Raw genomic sequence first — 17383 nt, 5'->3', positions numbered from 1 at the left:
AATTGCTTGATGTGATTTGGAGTGGAATTTATGAAAATTACTACTGAGATGTTTATATATAAATCCAAGGATTCATATATTTGACAATCTGTTGCATGTTACATTTCACAGAAATGTTTCAATGAGTAAAAAGAATGGTTATTCAAAAGATTTGTTATTTCATTAAATATCTATTTTTGCAGTATAATCCCATCATCAATAAATGGCATAACTGATATTTCAAAAGGCAACAACTATAAAATTTTGGAAATTAGAAAGGAAACAGAAAAGCAGCAAAAAAAATGGAACAATGTTTTAGCAGTGACAAACTCAAAAGCAATGCATCTTATACTACGTGGCACCAGAAACAATCTTTCAGTAAATGGAAGAATTCTAACATCAGGCACCATGTAGGGGAGGGGGAACTGTATACAGGCGTATATGCATTTTGGAGGAGTGGGTACAGGCGAGGCTAAAAGCAAGAATTGGTCAGAATCTGAGGCATCCCAATTCTTCTCCACTACCACTACCACTACACCAGGCATCTCTTCCCACCCTAGAAAAACAATGAGGTTAATTTTCTAGAAAGGATTAAGCAGAGAAAATCTAGACTCAAGGACACCAGATAAAGCTAAAGAAATGAAAAAGATAATTACGTAAAATCCTAATTCTAAATAGCAAAATTTCAGTACCCACTGGTCTCAAAGAGTACTGGTAAATCAAGTTTATTAATTCCTAACAGATAAATGAAGGTTTACTCTCTAAATAAACTGATGTTTATTGTTGTCATTAAGCGCCATCAAGTCAGTTCCAACTCATAGCAACTCTATGCAGGGTTTCCAAGGCTTTAAATCTTAACAGCAGAAAGCCTCATCTTTCTCCTGCAACCAGTTGGTAGTCTGCCAATAAAAGAAACCAACTAGAACACCAATGATGAAGTTAATAAGGCAACAATCCCTACCCACACACACAGTTTCTCATAACTAGAATCTCTTAAATTTGACTAGGTGGCTGAGTCACCAGATATTTAAGCAAAGGCTCTAACATGAAAGACAAGCCAAAACAATAAAAAAGGACTCTAAGGAAGAGTCCCAGGAGCAGAAGAAAACATTTTAAAAAAACAAAACAAACAAAAATAAAATTCTGATTAACATCCTCAGAAGGTAAAGATAACAGATTGTATCCAAGAATCAAGAACAGAAAAGATAAGGAATTCAGAGAAAAAAGAAGTGTCCTTGGAAAGTAAAAGTATAATAAACTAAATCTATTAGCATCAGTGATTCCAACTCATAGCAACACACTGCACCATCAAGGCTCCTTAAGCAATTATTAATCACAGGGAAAACACAAAAATTAACACAAAGGAAAACAGTCATGTACTTTGGGCTTGGAAATTATCAAGATTTAAGTATTAATAATAATATAAATATTATTGTCTAATACTACTGATTGTATTTACTAAAGCCTGTGATATACTGAAATGATGAGAAGGGAAACAAATCAACAGTTTAACACGTAAATCTGATATATCAAGAGTAATTGCTTATACTTTTCTTTTAGAAATACAGGATATCAAAAGGGAACAGCCAAGAGTTGACAGTAGTTACCTCTGGAAATAATATGATGCTCAGGAATCATGCAGCAAGATACTAAGTCATGTGTGTGGAAAAGGTAGATTATAGCACTAATGTTGTTGTTGTTGTTAAGTGCCGTCGAGTCAGTTCCGACCCATAGCGACCCTGAACAGGGTTTCCGAGCCTGTAAATCTTTACGGGAGCAGAACACCTCATCTTTCTCCCGCGGAGCCGCTGGTAGTTTCGAACTGCTGGCCTTGAGGTTCGCAGCCCGATTCGTAACCACTACGCTACCAGAGCCTTGATTATATATATCACAACAACAAATCACTTTGATAGGACTCCTGGTATAGCACTGTAGGATGAACACTAGATGAACACTGCTAATCACAAGGTCAGCGGTTCAAACCCACCAGCTGCTCTTCAGAAACCCTGTACAGGGTTATTATGATTTGAAATTGACTCGACCACACTAACAACATCACTTTGAAGAAACCTTAAAATTTTTTAAAGACTACATACATACTACAGGCTGGGCAACCTATCAGAGGACCTTTTGTTTTAATTTTTCTTATTAGTTATATCGACAGGTTAGAAAAGGATATTAGTCACCAGTGAGTTAAGTCATATGTGTCACACCAGAACTGTGCTCTAGGCTGGTTTTTAGCGGCTGATTTTTCAGATGTGGATCACCAGAGGTTATTGTTCTGAGAAGCCTCTGGGTAGGCTCAAACATCCAACCTTTAGGTTAGCAGCCATTTTGTATCAGCCTTTCTTGTGTTATTTTTTGTTTTTATAATTTTGGGGTTGTTTTTTTTTTCCCCTGGGATTAATAATTGTTTAAAGAGCCCTGGTAGCATACTGGGTTACGAGTTGGGCTAGCGGTTCAAGAACACTAGTCATTCTACAGGAGAAAGATGAGGCTTTCTGCTGCCGTAAAGATTTAAAGTGTCAAAAATCCCTATACAAGGTTACTATGAGTCAGAACTGATAGCACACAACTGCCATGACTCCACAAAAAAGAATACAAAAAAATATAAAGCACCTGGAAAACAAACAAGATAGTGGATCAGGTATAAGGGCAGTGAGGAGCTCCATCAGCAACAACACAGAATACTGGACCAAGCAGGCTCAGGGGATGGTGCCAGAACTCGAACCACATATAAAGGAATATTTAGAAACTTGGAAGGCTTACAGCTTGGGAATTAGTAGCAGAAGCAAGAAATCGGAAATCCAGTGCTTTCTAATTCAAGATGCTCAGCTGCTCCTGGAGCCGCCATCTTGGGTGAGACCAGGCGAGGAAGGATCAGAGCAGTCACAGACGCCTGACAGAACTCCGGAGATAAAGGTGTGGACACTCTTTTTTTTTTTTTATCTGTTCACTGGTCTCTCGCTGGCTGTGTACATCCATTCTGGTGACTAGAAGGGGGGCATGAGCCAGTGGACACCCCCGGAGGGTTCTACTATGCATGCACACAGATCTCCTCAAAACTTAAGGAGACAGTTTCCACTTAAAACCAAACAGCAGACAGTGCAGACCCGGTCAGGAGTTCAAGACCCTGTGGGCCCAAGCGTTTCAGACCGTCCAAACCATAGACTCTGAGGATCAGACTTTGGTCACCTAGCAGACATAGCACACTGGCCCTCATCTGATTATTCAGTATGCTTGCTAGTAATCTCATACATGAGCCCTGAATATCCACAGATAAATGTAAAAACCTTCCCTAGAAGCCGAGACGGTAAAGTCCAAAAAGGCAAAGTTTTTCCACCACCTCCCCCCCCAAAAAAGCTAAAGAGGATAGAGAGAAACACTGTTAACTGTGGTATATGGAGGGGATTATAATCAATGTAATGAAACAAGTTATATGAATGGTTGAATGTGAAACTGATGTTGCGTCCTGTAAACTTTCACTCAATCCACAATAAAAACATTAAAAAAAAAAAAAACACAAACAGCAGTGCAAAACGTCCACAGTCGACCCTGAACTGTTTATCACAAGGAAAGAGGCCTGAACGAGGACTATGGAGCAGGACAGGCAGACTAAAAAGGAAACAGGCCAAAAATTAAATCCTGAGTTATGTCACAATAACCAACAGTGGTATCTTGAAATTTCTCAGCAAGAAGAGTGAAAAGGGAAGCCCATCTCCTGATCACACCTACCTGGAGGCAATCAGAAAGCATAAAAAATACCAAAACATACACCTATCTAAGTATTAAGGTCACAGGTAACTCCTTAGTATGACCAAAAAACAGAAACAGATGACCATATCAGCATATGTCCAGAAACCATAATAAATTATTTGAAAGATACAAAAACTCAAGTCAAGAAACAAACTTGACAACTGGTCAGGAGCAATGGACCCCATTAAATAAACTATGAGAGCCTGCTGATTGTTATTGGTAAGTGCCGTCGAGTCAGTTTTGATTCATAGTAGCCCTGTATAGTGATTCCAAGGAGAGGCTGGTGGGTTTGAACTGCCAACCTTGTGGCTAGCAGTTCAGTGCTGATCCTACAGCACCACAACGTAACTCCAGTCTGCTGGTTACCACACCAAATCCATTTTACCCTTCTTCCCTAACTCCAGAACTCCACCTTTATTCAGTTCATCAGTGGACCCAACTTTAAGACATTTTTCAGGCTTCCTAACAATTAAGATACAGTAAAATTATGTATAGGTTGTTGAGCTGGGCTTCTAGGAGAACTCATTTAGAGAGACAACTAAGCTGGGATAGAAGCCTCCTTTGAACTTTCCCCTTCCTTCTACATGTAACTTAATCACAATGACTGCCATTTTAGCTGCCATGCTGTCATCATTGTTATGCCTGTTGTTAAGTACTGTTGAGTGGATTCTGACTCATAGCAACCCTGTATAGGGTTTCCAAGGAGCAGATGGTGGGTTTGAACTGCTGACCTGTGGTTCACAGTACAGTGATGATCCTACACCACCACACCAGAACCATTAAGCAATCTTAAAAATGAAAACCAAGGACTAAGGATGATACAGAAAGATGACAGAAAAACCTTGCTCCCCAATTACTCAAAGGAGTCCTGGTAATATAGTGGGTTATGTGTTGGGTGGCTAACTGCACGGTCAGCAGCTGGAGTCTACCAGCAATTCCATAGGGACAGATGAGGCTTTCTGCTCCTGTAAAGAGCTACAGCCTCAGAAACTCTATTCAAAGTCACTATAAGTCCACCACCCACCACCCTAACTACTTCACAGGATTGTCCTAACAGGTTTTAAATGCCTCTCTGAACTTCTTTAAAAATAAAGAAAACTATCTAATCTGCAGAAGCCACTATAATCCAATCTGTATTACTAGCAGCCAAACGCAGTTCTTTTTTTATGTGGAAGGTCTAAGAGCAACTACTTGTATACTCTTGACTAAAGGAAGGTTGTCCTCTTCAATTGAGGAAGCAGCTTCAGGAGGAATGCATATCAAGTGGTGATGAAGGACAAGGACAGCTATCTAGCCTGCCATAATCAGTCAAATTAATCCTGGTGATCAATGAGGTGACAGATATCACAGCCAGATCACCCTCACATCCCACATTTTATTCTTCACAGGTATAGAGCAAATATAAAAACACCCCACAGTGACATCTTCACAACTGAGGTAGAGGAATAGGAATCCCAAGAAAGATAACTCCTCCTAAAGATTAAATCACAGTCAAAATGTATTCAATATATTTGAGTCAATTCAATTTATTCAACAGAGTCAATGTTGCCCTGCTATTCATAAGGTTTTCAGAGACTAATCAGAATAACAGAAAGATGTTGACCTGTGCTTTACTGACTATGCAAAGACTTTCAACTGTGTGGATCATGATAAGCTATCAATAACACTGGGAAGACTAGGTATTCCAGAAAGTTTAATTTTGCTCATAAGGAACCTGTATGTAGACCAAGAGGCAGCTGTTTGAACAGAACAAGGGGGTACTGAATGGTTTGAAATCAGAAAAGGTATCCAATGAAAGGGTTATATTCTTTCTCTGTAATTAATGTTGAGCAAATAATCTGAGAAACTGAATTATATGAAGAACGTGGCATGAGAATTAGAAGAAGACTCATTAACAACCTGAGATATGCAAATGATAACCTTGTATGCTGAAAACAAGGATTTAAAACACTGATAAAAAGCAAAGACCACAGACTTCAGTATAAATTGCATCACCGTGAAAAAAACAAAATAATCCTTGTAACATTATGATAAATGGAGAAAGACTGAAGTTGTCAAAGACTTCATTTTGCATGGATCCACAATCAACACTCATGCAGCCAACAGCTAAGAAATCAAACAATGTATTGCCTTAGGCAAACCTGCTGTACAAGACTTCTTTGAAGTGTTCAAGAGCAAAGATATCAATTTGAAGACTAAGGTACACCTGAACCAAGCCATGCTGTTTTCAATAGCCTTATACTAATTAAAGTTGGGCAATGCATAAGGAAGACAGTAGAATTGATACATTTGAGTTGTAGTACTGGAGAATACTGAAGCCACCATGGACTGCAAAAAGAACAAACAGGTCTGTGTTGGGTGAAGTACAGCAAGAGTGCTTGTTAGAAGCCACGACGTTGAGACTTCGTCTCTCATACTTCTGATCTGTCCTAAGGAAGAACCAGCCCCTGGAGAAGGAGCCTGGTAAAGTGGATGGTCAGTGAAAAAGAAGTGGAATGGTACAATGGTAGCAACAATGGGCTCCAGTGTAACAATAGTTTTGAGGATGGTACAGGACCGAGCAGTGTTTCATTCAGCCGTGCATAGAGTCACTCTAAGTCAGAACGGACTCTGCAGCCTAACAACAACTAATCACCACAGTCAACAAACAGATGAAAGGATTCCACAATCTGAGGTACTTTAAAATAGGTATGTCTTATATGTTCAAATAGATAAAAAAGAGGAATGAAATTCTTAAGGTAAATAATTGTTGTTAACTGCAGCCAAGACGATTCCAACTCACAGGGACCCTATGCAGGGTTTCCCAAGAGTGGTTGGTGAAGCCTGGAGCAGCTAGAATAAAAAAAGATACCTCTTGAAAGAAAGACCTGCAGGAAAAATGGAGGCAGATGGGCTGTTACTACAAGAACAAACAAATCACTTCCCTAGGAAACATCAAGGCAAGTGGCCAGGTCCTCTCAACGCAAACCCCCTTCCAAGACTAAGACTCAATGGAAATGCACGCTCTGATTGATGACCACACACATCACCGATGGGGGGAAGTGGGGTAAAAGCAGCAATGAAGCGGCAAGCTAAGCCCTACAATGTTCAGTGGACTTCTGTGGACCCAGTTGGGGACCTGGTTGGCAAGCAGTGTGAAGAGGCCTGGGGACTCTTGGGCCCAGAGTCAGTGGCGTGGCCACGGAGGACTTGAGAGGAGAGTGGAGCTACCGGCTGACGGGAAGAGAGGACATATGCACAGGAGCACCCATACTTGCAGATGATACCCACGTGACCTAGACCGGATGACTGGATGATCGGAGCTCAACCAGGAGAGGAAAGAAGAGGGAAAAAGAAAGAAAAAAACAACAACAGTGAGCTGATACAGTCTGATGAACTTGGCCTATACCTATGGAGCAGCGACTCAAAAGAGGGAACAAATCCTCACAGCAACAAACATTCACACACACACCCCACACACAGAGTGGACAGAGAAGGGCAGCTTGGACATTGGATACTCAAATGGGGAGGGGGGGACTACAAAGGCAAGAAGTGACTGGTTTACAAGCTTTCAAGAAGGAACCTGGTGCGAGGGAGCATGGCGGAAGGCAGAAGCTCCAGAGGTACTATTCAATCTGTCTGGGTGGAGCGGATGAAAGGAGATACAGATGGGTAACTCGTGATACTGTAGTGAATAATGCTTATCAGGAAGGATTATGAGGGTTGGAAATGCAAAGGTAAAAGTTTTGTAACAAGGAAGGGAGTGGTTAATTCTCCAGGATAGGAGCGGAGGCCTCTGGGACCATCAATAGAGAAGAGCCGAGAGCGGGACCCTGTCCAGAGAAACAGAGATGCCTGAGATGGAGACAGTGATGATGATGTGGAGTGATGAAGCGACTGGGGACTTTGGACCCAGAGAGGGAAAGGGACTGTGAGCCAAAAACTGGGGGGAGGAGGGGGAAGTGTAGGGGGCAGGTTTCTGGGATATACCCTTTGGGTGGTTGAGGATGCATGGAGGGGACTGGAGCCATGGCAGTGAGATGATATACAATGGAATGAATGTAAAACTGAAGTTCTCCCATGTAAACTATCATATAATTCACAATAAAACATTAAAAAAAAAAAACAAAAAGAGTGGCTGGTGAGTCTGAATAACTGACCTTGGGGTTAGCAGTCCAGTGTTTATCCAACAGTACCACACCAGAACTCCAAGGCAAATAATAGCAAGATAGCAAAAAAAAAAAAAAAAGAAAAGAAAAACATGCCCACAAGAAAGTTGAAAATAAAAATAGATATTCTAGATGTTGTTGTTGTTGTTAAGTGCCATGGAGTCGGTTCCGACTCATAGCAACCCTGCACAGGGTTTCCGAGGCTGTAAATCTTTCCGGGAGCAGAAAGCCTCATCTTTCTCCCGCAGAACCGCTGGTAGTTTCAAACTGCTGACCTTGCGGTTCACAGCCTGATTCGTAACCACTATGCTACCAGAGCTCTTCACCCAGTGGATTAACAGTAAGCACAAATTTTAAAACAAGAGTAAAGAACTTATCCATAATTATCTACAATGCAGAGACAAACAGAAAATATGAAAGAGAAATCAAATCCCATTTTCACAGAATGAAAATTCCAACTATATCTCTAATTAACAGTTCCAGGAGAAAAAAATGCCATAAATTTTTCTTTATTTTTATTTAAAGACACTGAAATTTTTTTCCAAAACAGAAGACAGAGCCCTCAGAATGTAAAAGCAAGCCAAGCAGGATAAACATAGAGCCAACAGACTTCCTATTAGCTAGCACAAGGTTACCACAAGACAAACTAAAATAAAATCTTTAGTTACAGGAAAATAACTACTACCCAGAATCCTATGACCAGACATCACACAACAGGGTAAAAGAGTGACATTCTTAGACATAAAAAGAGTAATGCAGTTTACTAGACACCAAAATCCACTGCCTTCGAGTCAAGACTCACAGCAACACTACAGGATACAGAACTGTTCTGTGACCGTAAATCTTTATGGAACAGACAGCTTCATCTTTCTCTCAAGGAGAAGCTAGTGGGTTTGAACCACCAATATTATGGTTATCAGCCCAATGCCTAGCCTACTGCAACACAAAGGCTCTAGACACAGACCCTGAAAAACTAGACACAGACCCTGGGAAAAGACAATAGGAAATATACAACAAAAAGAGGGAAAATTAACCCATATAGCAGCAAGAGAAACAAAAAACTGCAGTGAATAAAAATATCAGTGATGTTTATGTCTAAAATACAAATGACTATGAAAGAAATAATGACAACTTTACAGCACTAGACAACAGCAACAACTATCTAGGACGTTAAAAATAAGGTGGAACAAAAATATAAACAACAAAAATTATGCAAGTGAAAGAATTCAGGGGCAATCATGGCATTCTAAAGTCCTTGATTTTGTTAAGAGGAATATAGATATTAGACTCATGAAAAAATATAAAGTATGCACATTAAAAATGCAAGGACAATAATAACTAGAAGAAAAACAGTAACATTTAACCACCATATCAGCAGAGAATTAAAAAGAAAGAAAATTCAATCATCCCAACAAAAGGAAAAAGGTGGGAAAAAGGAAGACATAGACAATGGTAAATATATAACAAAAAACAAGATTTAAAAAAACACATTCAAATTTATCAGTCATTATTATAAAAGGAGCTCTGGTAGCGTAGTGGTTACGAATTGGGCTGCGAACCTTAAGGTCAGCGGTTCGAAACTACCAGCCGGTGCGCGGGAGAAAGATGAGGCTTTCTACTCCCGTAAAGATTTACACCCTCGGAAACCCTGTACAGGGTCGCTATGGGTCGGAACCGACTCGACGGCACTTAACAACAACATTATAAATGTAAGTAAATTAAATGTGCCCAAAAATAGGCAGATTCTCAAACTGTATTTTTTTTTAAATCAACTTTATTATATTTACAAGGATGCTCATTATAGCACAATTTGGAATTATGGAAAAATTAAAATAACCGAAAGAAAAAATAACAATCAGTAGGGAATCAAATAAATTTAGAATATAACAGAATACTGAAAAAACCAAATCAAATAAATTAGACTTGTATTGATATTGCTAGGCTCCAAATTGCAGGACAACCCACATACAGTACGATATAATTTCTGTAACAATACATTATGGATAATGTATATCACTGGTTATGGTTATGTGCTGTGGAGTGGGTGCCAACGCATAGGGAACCTGCACAGGGTTTCCAAGGCTATAAATCTTTACAGGAGCAGAAAGCCTTATCTTTATACCACGAACCACTGGTAATTTGAACTGCTGACCCTGAGGTTAGCAGCCCGATTCGTAACCATTAAGTACTGAAATACAGATGGGCCAAACAAGATACTCAAATATTAAAAGAATGAAATGCTGCCCAAACTGGGGGCAGCACAAGAAAAGATATGAAGCAAATATGATGAACTGACATTTGCTCATTCTGGTTATGGACTTCACAGATATTCATTACATGTTCTATATTGTTCTTAAATATTATAATCAAATATATAATAATTACCATGATTAGAATTAAATCTAAATCTCGATGGCACTTAACAACAAAACTTGTAACTAATAAAACTAAGCATATAGTTAACAGGATTTTACAGTTTAATGACATTAATATATGTGCGTATATGTACTTTTTTATTAAGCAAATATTTAAAAATATATATATATAGTGCAATCCTAGATTAAACCACGGTTTTTCCAATCACCTCTTAGGCATGCAAAAGCTGGACAATGAATAAAGAAAACCAAAGAACTGATGCATTTAAATTATGGTGGTGGTGAAGAATACTGAATACACACGGACTGCTAAAAGAACAAAGTGTCTTGGAAGAAATACATTCAGAATGCTCCTTATAAGCAAGAACGTCAAGACTTTTCACTCAGTACTATGGACATGCTAGCTATTAAGGAGGGACCAGTCCATGTAGGACATCATGCCTGATAAAGTGGAGGGTCAGTGAAAAGGACGAAGACCCTCAATAAGATACATTAAAACAGTGGCTGCAACAACGGGCTCAAACAGCAATGACAACTCCTCATAATCATTTCATTCTGTTATACAGAGTAACTATGAGTCAGAATCCACTAAACATCACCTAACAAGATTAATCTCTAAACTTTCATTTCATCCAATAGTTGCTCCCTGACAATGTGAGAAGTCAGGAAGAATACAACAAAAAGAGACATAGCACCTGGAAATAAAGTGAATTTAGGGATCCTGATTTTGCCCATCCTGCTTCACCAATACTGGGAAAGACCCTGTTCACCCCTTCCTGCCATCTCTGCCTCCCTCCAGAAGTGACTAAAGTAGCCTCACACCTGAAAGAGCCAGCCAAGACTCTTTATGGACTCCACCCTAGAAGCCCAGGGCACTGAGCTGGCTCACACAGAAACCTGGAATAGCCCCTACCGTGTCTAGTCAAAAGGAAAAGGAAAACAATACCACCTTGCATATGGTAAAACTTTCCTAGGACTAGTTAAGATGAAATCTATCTTTTTCTGGTAGTCCCTGGGGATGGGGGGACGGGGACTTTAAGCCACAAAATAAAAAACATACTTTCTTCACTCTTTCAAGAAGTTTACAAAAGTGTTTAAAATTAGAATGAGAGAAATAGTGAAAAGAAAGATTACTGTGTTCCTTGCCCAAGAGCCTATATATATATGTATGAAAATACTGGAGGTTCAAAGTTATTTTAAACTCTTGTATGAGCACATGTAGTAAAAATAATGTAATAGAAAGTAAAATCCTTGTGTTTTCTAATTAAACAGATACCAGCAGAACTGGCTATTTAACTTCATGTTCTACTGCCAAAAACTATGATTTGCCAATGTAACCTTCAAATCCACTTCAGTTTTTCCTGATTTGTAGAAACAGTAACGTCCAAATTTGGCTTTTTATCTTAGTAAATATCCATCAACATATACTTATTTAATCTGTTTTTCAGATTTTATAAAAAATCTACTTAAGACTGTCATTATTTGGCCCAAATTATCTCATAAACTACTTTATTTGAACAAAAGATTAACAACTCTTCAAAATATGAGGGTAGCACCCTAAGCTACTCAATTAGTATTTCACTATTTTTAACAAACAATTCTTACCACTCTGGCTGCTCTCTCCTGAGATTCACATTTCTTGCAAAACCATGGTCCAGTGGGTACTTGAACAATGCCATAGCAAGCTGTTGAAAAATAAAATATTTAAAAATATGTTAAGGTTTAAAGAATTATGAAACACAAATACTCTTTCAATGCACTATAAATTACCTTTCAAACTACTGCATTAATGTACTTGCTTAACAAAGATTTATAACATTTTATATCCTACTTATCACATACATAGCTTATTTAAATACTGTGCGTTATTATTTTAAAAGTTAAACCAAATAATTTTTATTTAAGAAAGCTTCAAACTAATTTTTCATTGTTTCTTTTATGACAGAACGTGAGGCAAAATTTAGTAAAACTGATTTTACATGGAATAACTTAAAAATTCATTCATTCTTAATTTTATAGTTTAAACAGCAAGTGCTTTAAATATATCTAATGTGATTTCTAAATCACCTTTCAAAATAAGCCACTGATACTGCAGAAAAAAAATATATTAATAGTGAAATACTTCCATTTATATAAAATGTCTAGAATAAATAGATCCACAGAGTAGTAGATCCATGGTTGCCCAGGGCCTCATAACTTTTGAAATAGGGAGTAATAGTAATGGATTTGAAGTTTCTTATTACAGAGCTCTGGTAGTGTAGTGGTTACGAATTGGGCTGTAAACCTTAAGGTCAGCAGTTTGAAACTACCAGCTGCTCCGCAGGAGAAAGATGAGGCTTTCTGCTCCTGTAAAGATTTACAACCTTGGAAACCCAGTACAGGGTCACTATGGGTCGGAATCGACTCGACAGCACTTAACAACAACAACTACAATATTAATGATGAAAATGTTCTAAAATTGATTGTGATGATGATTGCACAACTCTGTGAATATACTAAATATCATTGAACTGTATACTTTAAATGAGTAAATTGTACAGTATGTGAATTATATCTCAATTAAACTGTTACTAAATAAGTGAAATGTATGTTTACTGCTAAAAAGATGTGATGGATCCATCAACTTATCTGAATTTATAATATATATTTAAATCACAGCCTGTTTTTCTAAACTAGTTAGTATTAATATGTAATTAATTCAAAATGGAAATTTTTCCAAAAATGAAAAACACATATATCCAGTTAAAGTTCTCATGGGAGAAAGATAAGGCTTTCTGCTCCTGTAAAGATTTATAGCCTAGGAAACCCTGTACAGGGTCACTATGAGTCGCAAGGGATTCCATGGCACGTAACAACAACAACATATATAAAAAATATAAAATCAGCATAAAACTTTTAAGTTATAAATGTCAAAATAAAAACACTTTGTAAGCCAAGAAACAGAACACTTGCTTTTAAAAATCTAATTCCATTTCTCTCTTCTTTCCTATATTTAAAAAAAAAAAAAAATTATTGTGGAAAGATAAAGGAAATTTTTAAGTTTAAATGAAGATTTTCTATATTGGGAGATGAAATTACTTATCAAAACTTGACAATTTTACCATCCAATTCATAACAAAATACACCTATAAATGCCTGCCAATGAAAACTGTTTATAGAAATGCACAGCCAGCGGAAAGTCTTAAAATACTAAAGTTTGACACTATCTACGTTTGACACATAATTGTCTTGTCTTCACTCCTTAATAAAAAAGGAAGTATGCAACTTTTCCTTTCCTTAAAAGACAATGGAAATGACTACATTCTTGGGGTAACTAACTATCTATAAAATCATCACCTCTACATGCCACAGTTCTGACATTCCAGTCTATAAAAAATGCACTTTAGCCTCCTTGTCATTTGGTAATGTCTTTTCCAATATACTACAAAACATCTGCATCTCCACAATCAATGCTCAGTGCCAGCTTCAGAAATGGAAAAGGGACAGGATGGTGAATAAACAGTGAGAGGATAAGAGCCACCAAAAAATTACCTAGGTTGTTGCAGTCACAAACTGAAGGGGACAGAATATATCTTACTAGTTTCCTCCGCTTTTTTTGATTATCCAAAACACTCACCAAATGGAAATACGCAAATATAAACTAAGATGGTTCCCAAGTCACTGGCGACACCACCACCTCTTCTCTTCAGTAACAAAACTGAAGTGGCTTGACGCAGCCACTTGAACAGCCTTTCCACCAAGCCCAGCCCAGTCATACTCCTGCAGCAGCAAGAGTAGGGGCCTTGGCCTCTTGGACTTCTCTGCAGGAGCTCCCTGTCCACAGCAGCAGTGCCTTGGCCAGAAAGCTTGGGGTGCAGCAATGACTGCCTTTCCACATGAAAGAGGTAAGGCCACACCTCTTCTCGTCGCACCCTTGCCATCACAGCAAGTCACGTTCCCAAGCCCTCTCCCTACCACAGGACATCTCCAGACACACAGTGGCTGACAGGAGAAAGCAGTGAAGGGGGAGGGGGCGCAACGTTCCCAAACCCAAATCCACAGCCAAGGTGACAGGGAGGAGGCGCACGCGCTAAGAGCCTGACCAGCCAGGCAGCACCACAGCTCCTCCAGCCTCCGCCTCGGAAGGTCTCCAGATCCACAGCTCTGGGCGCAGGCAGCGGCCAAATGACACTTGAGAAAGTGCGTGCAGAATCACATGACAGTCTAGGCCACACGCACTTTCTCCCACATGCACAGCCCACTACCCCTCCACCCTTCTGCAGACCCTCCAAATCAATCCCGGGCTGCAGAATGGGGCGGGCGGGGGCGGGGCGGGGGGAGGGGCGGAAGGGGACCCGGCAGTTGATGCCAAGGTGGGGGAAGCTGTGACGGTTGGGAGCAGGCTGGGTTCGGCCCGGCGGGCGGGCGGTTGGGTGTTTACCTTGATGCACCGCGACGCTGCAGCCGTGCCCGTCGCAATAAACCAGCGGGTTCTCGGCCCAGCCTCTCTCGTCTGAGCAAACGCAACAGCCTCCAATCATCTCCTTCATACTATGGGACACCTCGTCCTCCAGTGACACGGGCCGGTCGCTAGAGACCATCTAAGAGGGAGTTGGGGGGGACCATTAAAAAAATACATGCAAACCAATTAGCGATCCCCGCCCCCGCACAACCACCCACGGCTCCGCTCCCCTCCAGGTACCCGGGCCCCGGCCCCTCGCCCCCTGCCCGCTGTTCGGCCCCTCGCTCACTCGGGCTTTGCCGCTCAATCACTCACGTTCCGCACAGGAGTCAGGAGCCATGTCCTTGCTGACTCCCCCCACCTCCCGTCCACCGCCTCCTCGCCTCCTCCTCGTCTTCTTCCCTCCCCACCTCCACCCAGCCCCTAACGCAGAAGCCCGGAGAGGGCACACATAATCAAGTAGGCCTCCGCACAGGCGCACTGGGGGGGGGGGGTTCCCGCTGGGCCTGGGGCAGCGAGGGAGGGGATAGAGAGCTGCGCTTCCTCCTTCAAGCGTCACTTGGCGTGCGCGCCCTCCCTGCGGCGGGCGTGGGGAAGGAGGTCGGAGAGAAGCGAGGCCTGCGTGCGCGCCTCCGCTTAAGGCCCGCAGCCGTGGCCTAATTCCCGAGCTCCTAGCCCGCCCCCGCGCTGGTCACAGCAACCGAGGTGTGCCGCCGTGGATGGGAGTGAGAGAACCCGGCGGCGCGCTGAGGCCTGAGGGAGCCAGCGGGGACGCGCACGCGGGGCGGGGACGTTGGGACCGTCTCCTGCAGCGCCAGTCGCGCGGGTTGCGTGTGCACGTTGCAGAGAGGCTTCAGAGAGTAGGGAAGGGGTGAACATATTAGAGATGCCGTTGTGGGTTTTGTTAGAGTAGCTGGAGGGCACTCAGGGCCGGAGGGGAGGGGAAAGAGGTGTGTCACCTCCCGCTCTAGGAATCTACCTGGCGTTTACCTTCAGAACTGGCCCGTAGGTGACGGGTTGGCCTTGTAGGCCAGCTTCCGGGAGGCGTGTAATGAAGCATGGCTTCCTGCAGTTGGCCATGCTGACATCACAGTATTGCCGCAGCCTCTCCACCCATTAAGTTCACATCCTGGACTTTACCCAAAGTTCACCAAGTGGAAATGCCACCAAATCCACCCCACATTTACACACCACTTTGGTTCCAATGACAAATGAAAGCGCATCACAGACTAAAGGTCAAAAGCCTGTGTTAGATTTACAATGGAGGAGAAGACTAATAACGTTAAGGCTACATTGGGCTTGGTGTGTAATACGTGTTTGGTACCATGGATGTTTATCAGAAGTTTAAAAAAAAAAAAAAGGTTGCTGTGTAATCGATAATATGATCTGGAAAATAGTTAACAATGCTTAAAGATGAAGGAATCTAATGTTTCCTAGTCGAGCCTCAAAATACAATGAACACCGTAAGAGTGGAGACTGTTTTGATTGAGAATTTGTCAGATCTGGTTATGTTCTCCAAATATACTCTTGAAAATGTTGTCATTTTTAGTGACAGGAAAAAGATAAGGAGTATCTTCAGATGCAAATAGAAAATGGTTTAGGCCTATTTCAATAGCTTAATTAACACACCTGGCTACTAAACAAATGGTTGTAAAATCTCTGCCATCCCTATATAACCATGTGAGCCCAATATTGATTTTAAGCAAAAACAGTGTCTTAATTATAAAAGTTCAGCATGAAACAGGAATGCATAGGTAGATTGCTTAAATTACCAGAATGATTACAATGTGAACGCATGACTTTTCATTTATCAGAAATTAGCAATATACCAATGTAAGTGAGCTCTGGTAGCGTAGTGGTTACGAATCGGGCTGCGAGCCGCAAGGTCAGCAGTTCGAAACTACCAGCCGTTCTGTGGGAGAACGATGAGGCTTTCTACAACAACAAGAATGTAAGTGATGATTTAGAAAATGCAGTTATAAGGATGAAGGAGCTCAACTTCTAGTCAGTTTCAAGCTGTGAAATCATTCCAAATGTTCTCATAAAGAAGTTTAGAATGATAGCATGGCTGTTTTCTTCTATTTCAGATAATCTAGAAATCTAAAAATTATAATAAATTCAAATGTATTAAAAGCTAAGAGATGTACAGTAATGAAAATCTAAAGCTTAAAATAGGGAGAAATGTACATTAAACAGATACAAAACAGTATTCTTTTAACTAATATATTTAGAAAAGGTTACTACAAGATTTACATTTGTAAAATGTGATTTTTAAGGAGATGGCAGCAATTAATAAATTTCTGAACATATAATAATTGTGTTCTTAAAATGTCCTTAGTACTCATAAAACTAAAAAACTGTCTTCAAGCAAAACTATACTATTTTGTGACCATTAACTATATATTTTATCTTTACCCTTATACAGAGGCTGCCAAGCAGTACAACATCCAATTCCTGCTCAGAATCCTAAAACAGAGTAATTTTGAGTTAAAAATCTATGTGTGAAACTTGCCTCTCAAAAAATGTTTTCTAAACTATATGCACTAGATTATTTTAAAAATAGATTTGTTTTATTTTGAATGTATTGGAATATAGTTCTGATGGGATTAATTTATATGTAAAGGAAGATAGGTAATTGACTATTCTGTAGCACTTAAAAAAACATAAGTAAGCACTATTTCAAA

At 40.3% G+C, this 17383-nt stretch overlaps 1 protein-coding gene across 1 annotated transcript in view; it reads right to left on the bottom strand.

Annotated features, from left to right (window-relative positions):
* MLLT10 (myeloid/lymphoid or mixed-lineage leukemia (trithorax homolog, Drosophila); translocated to, 10) overlaps positions 1 to 15329 on the bottom strand; it is a 310713-nt gene extending 295384 nt beyond the window's left edge. Inside the window, exons 1-3 of the mRNA XM_006869897.1 lie at positions 15015 to 15329; positions 14679 to 14838; positions 11864 to 11943 (exon numbers count right to left, since the gene is read on the bottom strand). Of these exons, the coding sequence (XP_006869959.1) occupies positions 11864 to 11943; positions 14679 to 14838 (240 nt within the window). The 5' untranslated portion in view covers positions 15015 to 15329. The remainder of the gene's footprint in view (positions 1 to 11863; positions 11944 to 14678; positions 14839 to 15014) is intronic.
* Positions 15330 to 17383: the final 2054 nt, after the last annotated feature.

The sequence above is a fragment of the Chrysochloris asiatica genome, unplaced genomic scaffold, assembly GCF_000296735.1.
Source record: "Chrysochloris asiatica unplaced genomic scaffold, ChrAsi1.0 scaffold00137, whole genome shotgun sequence".
Lineage (NCBI taxonomy): Eukaryota > Metazoa > Chordata > Mammalia > Afrosoricida > Chrysochloridae > Chrysochloris > Chrysochloris asiatica.
The sequence above is the reverse complement of the archived record's forward strand: the minus strand, read 5'-3'. Positions and strand labels throughout refer to the sequence as shown.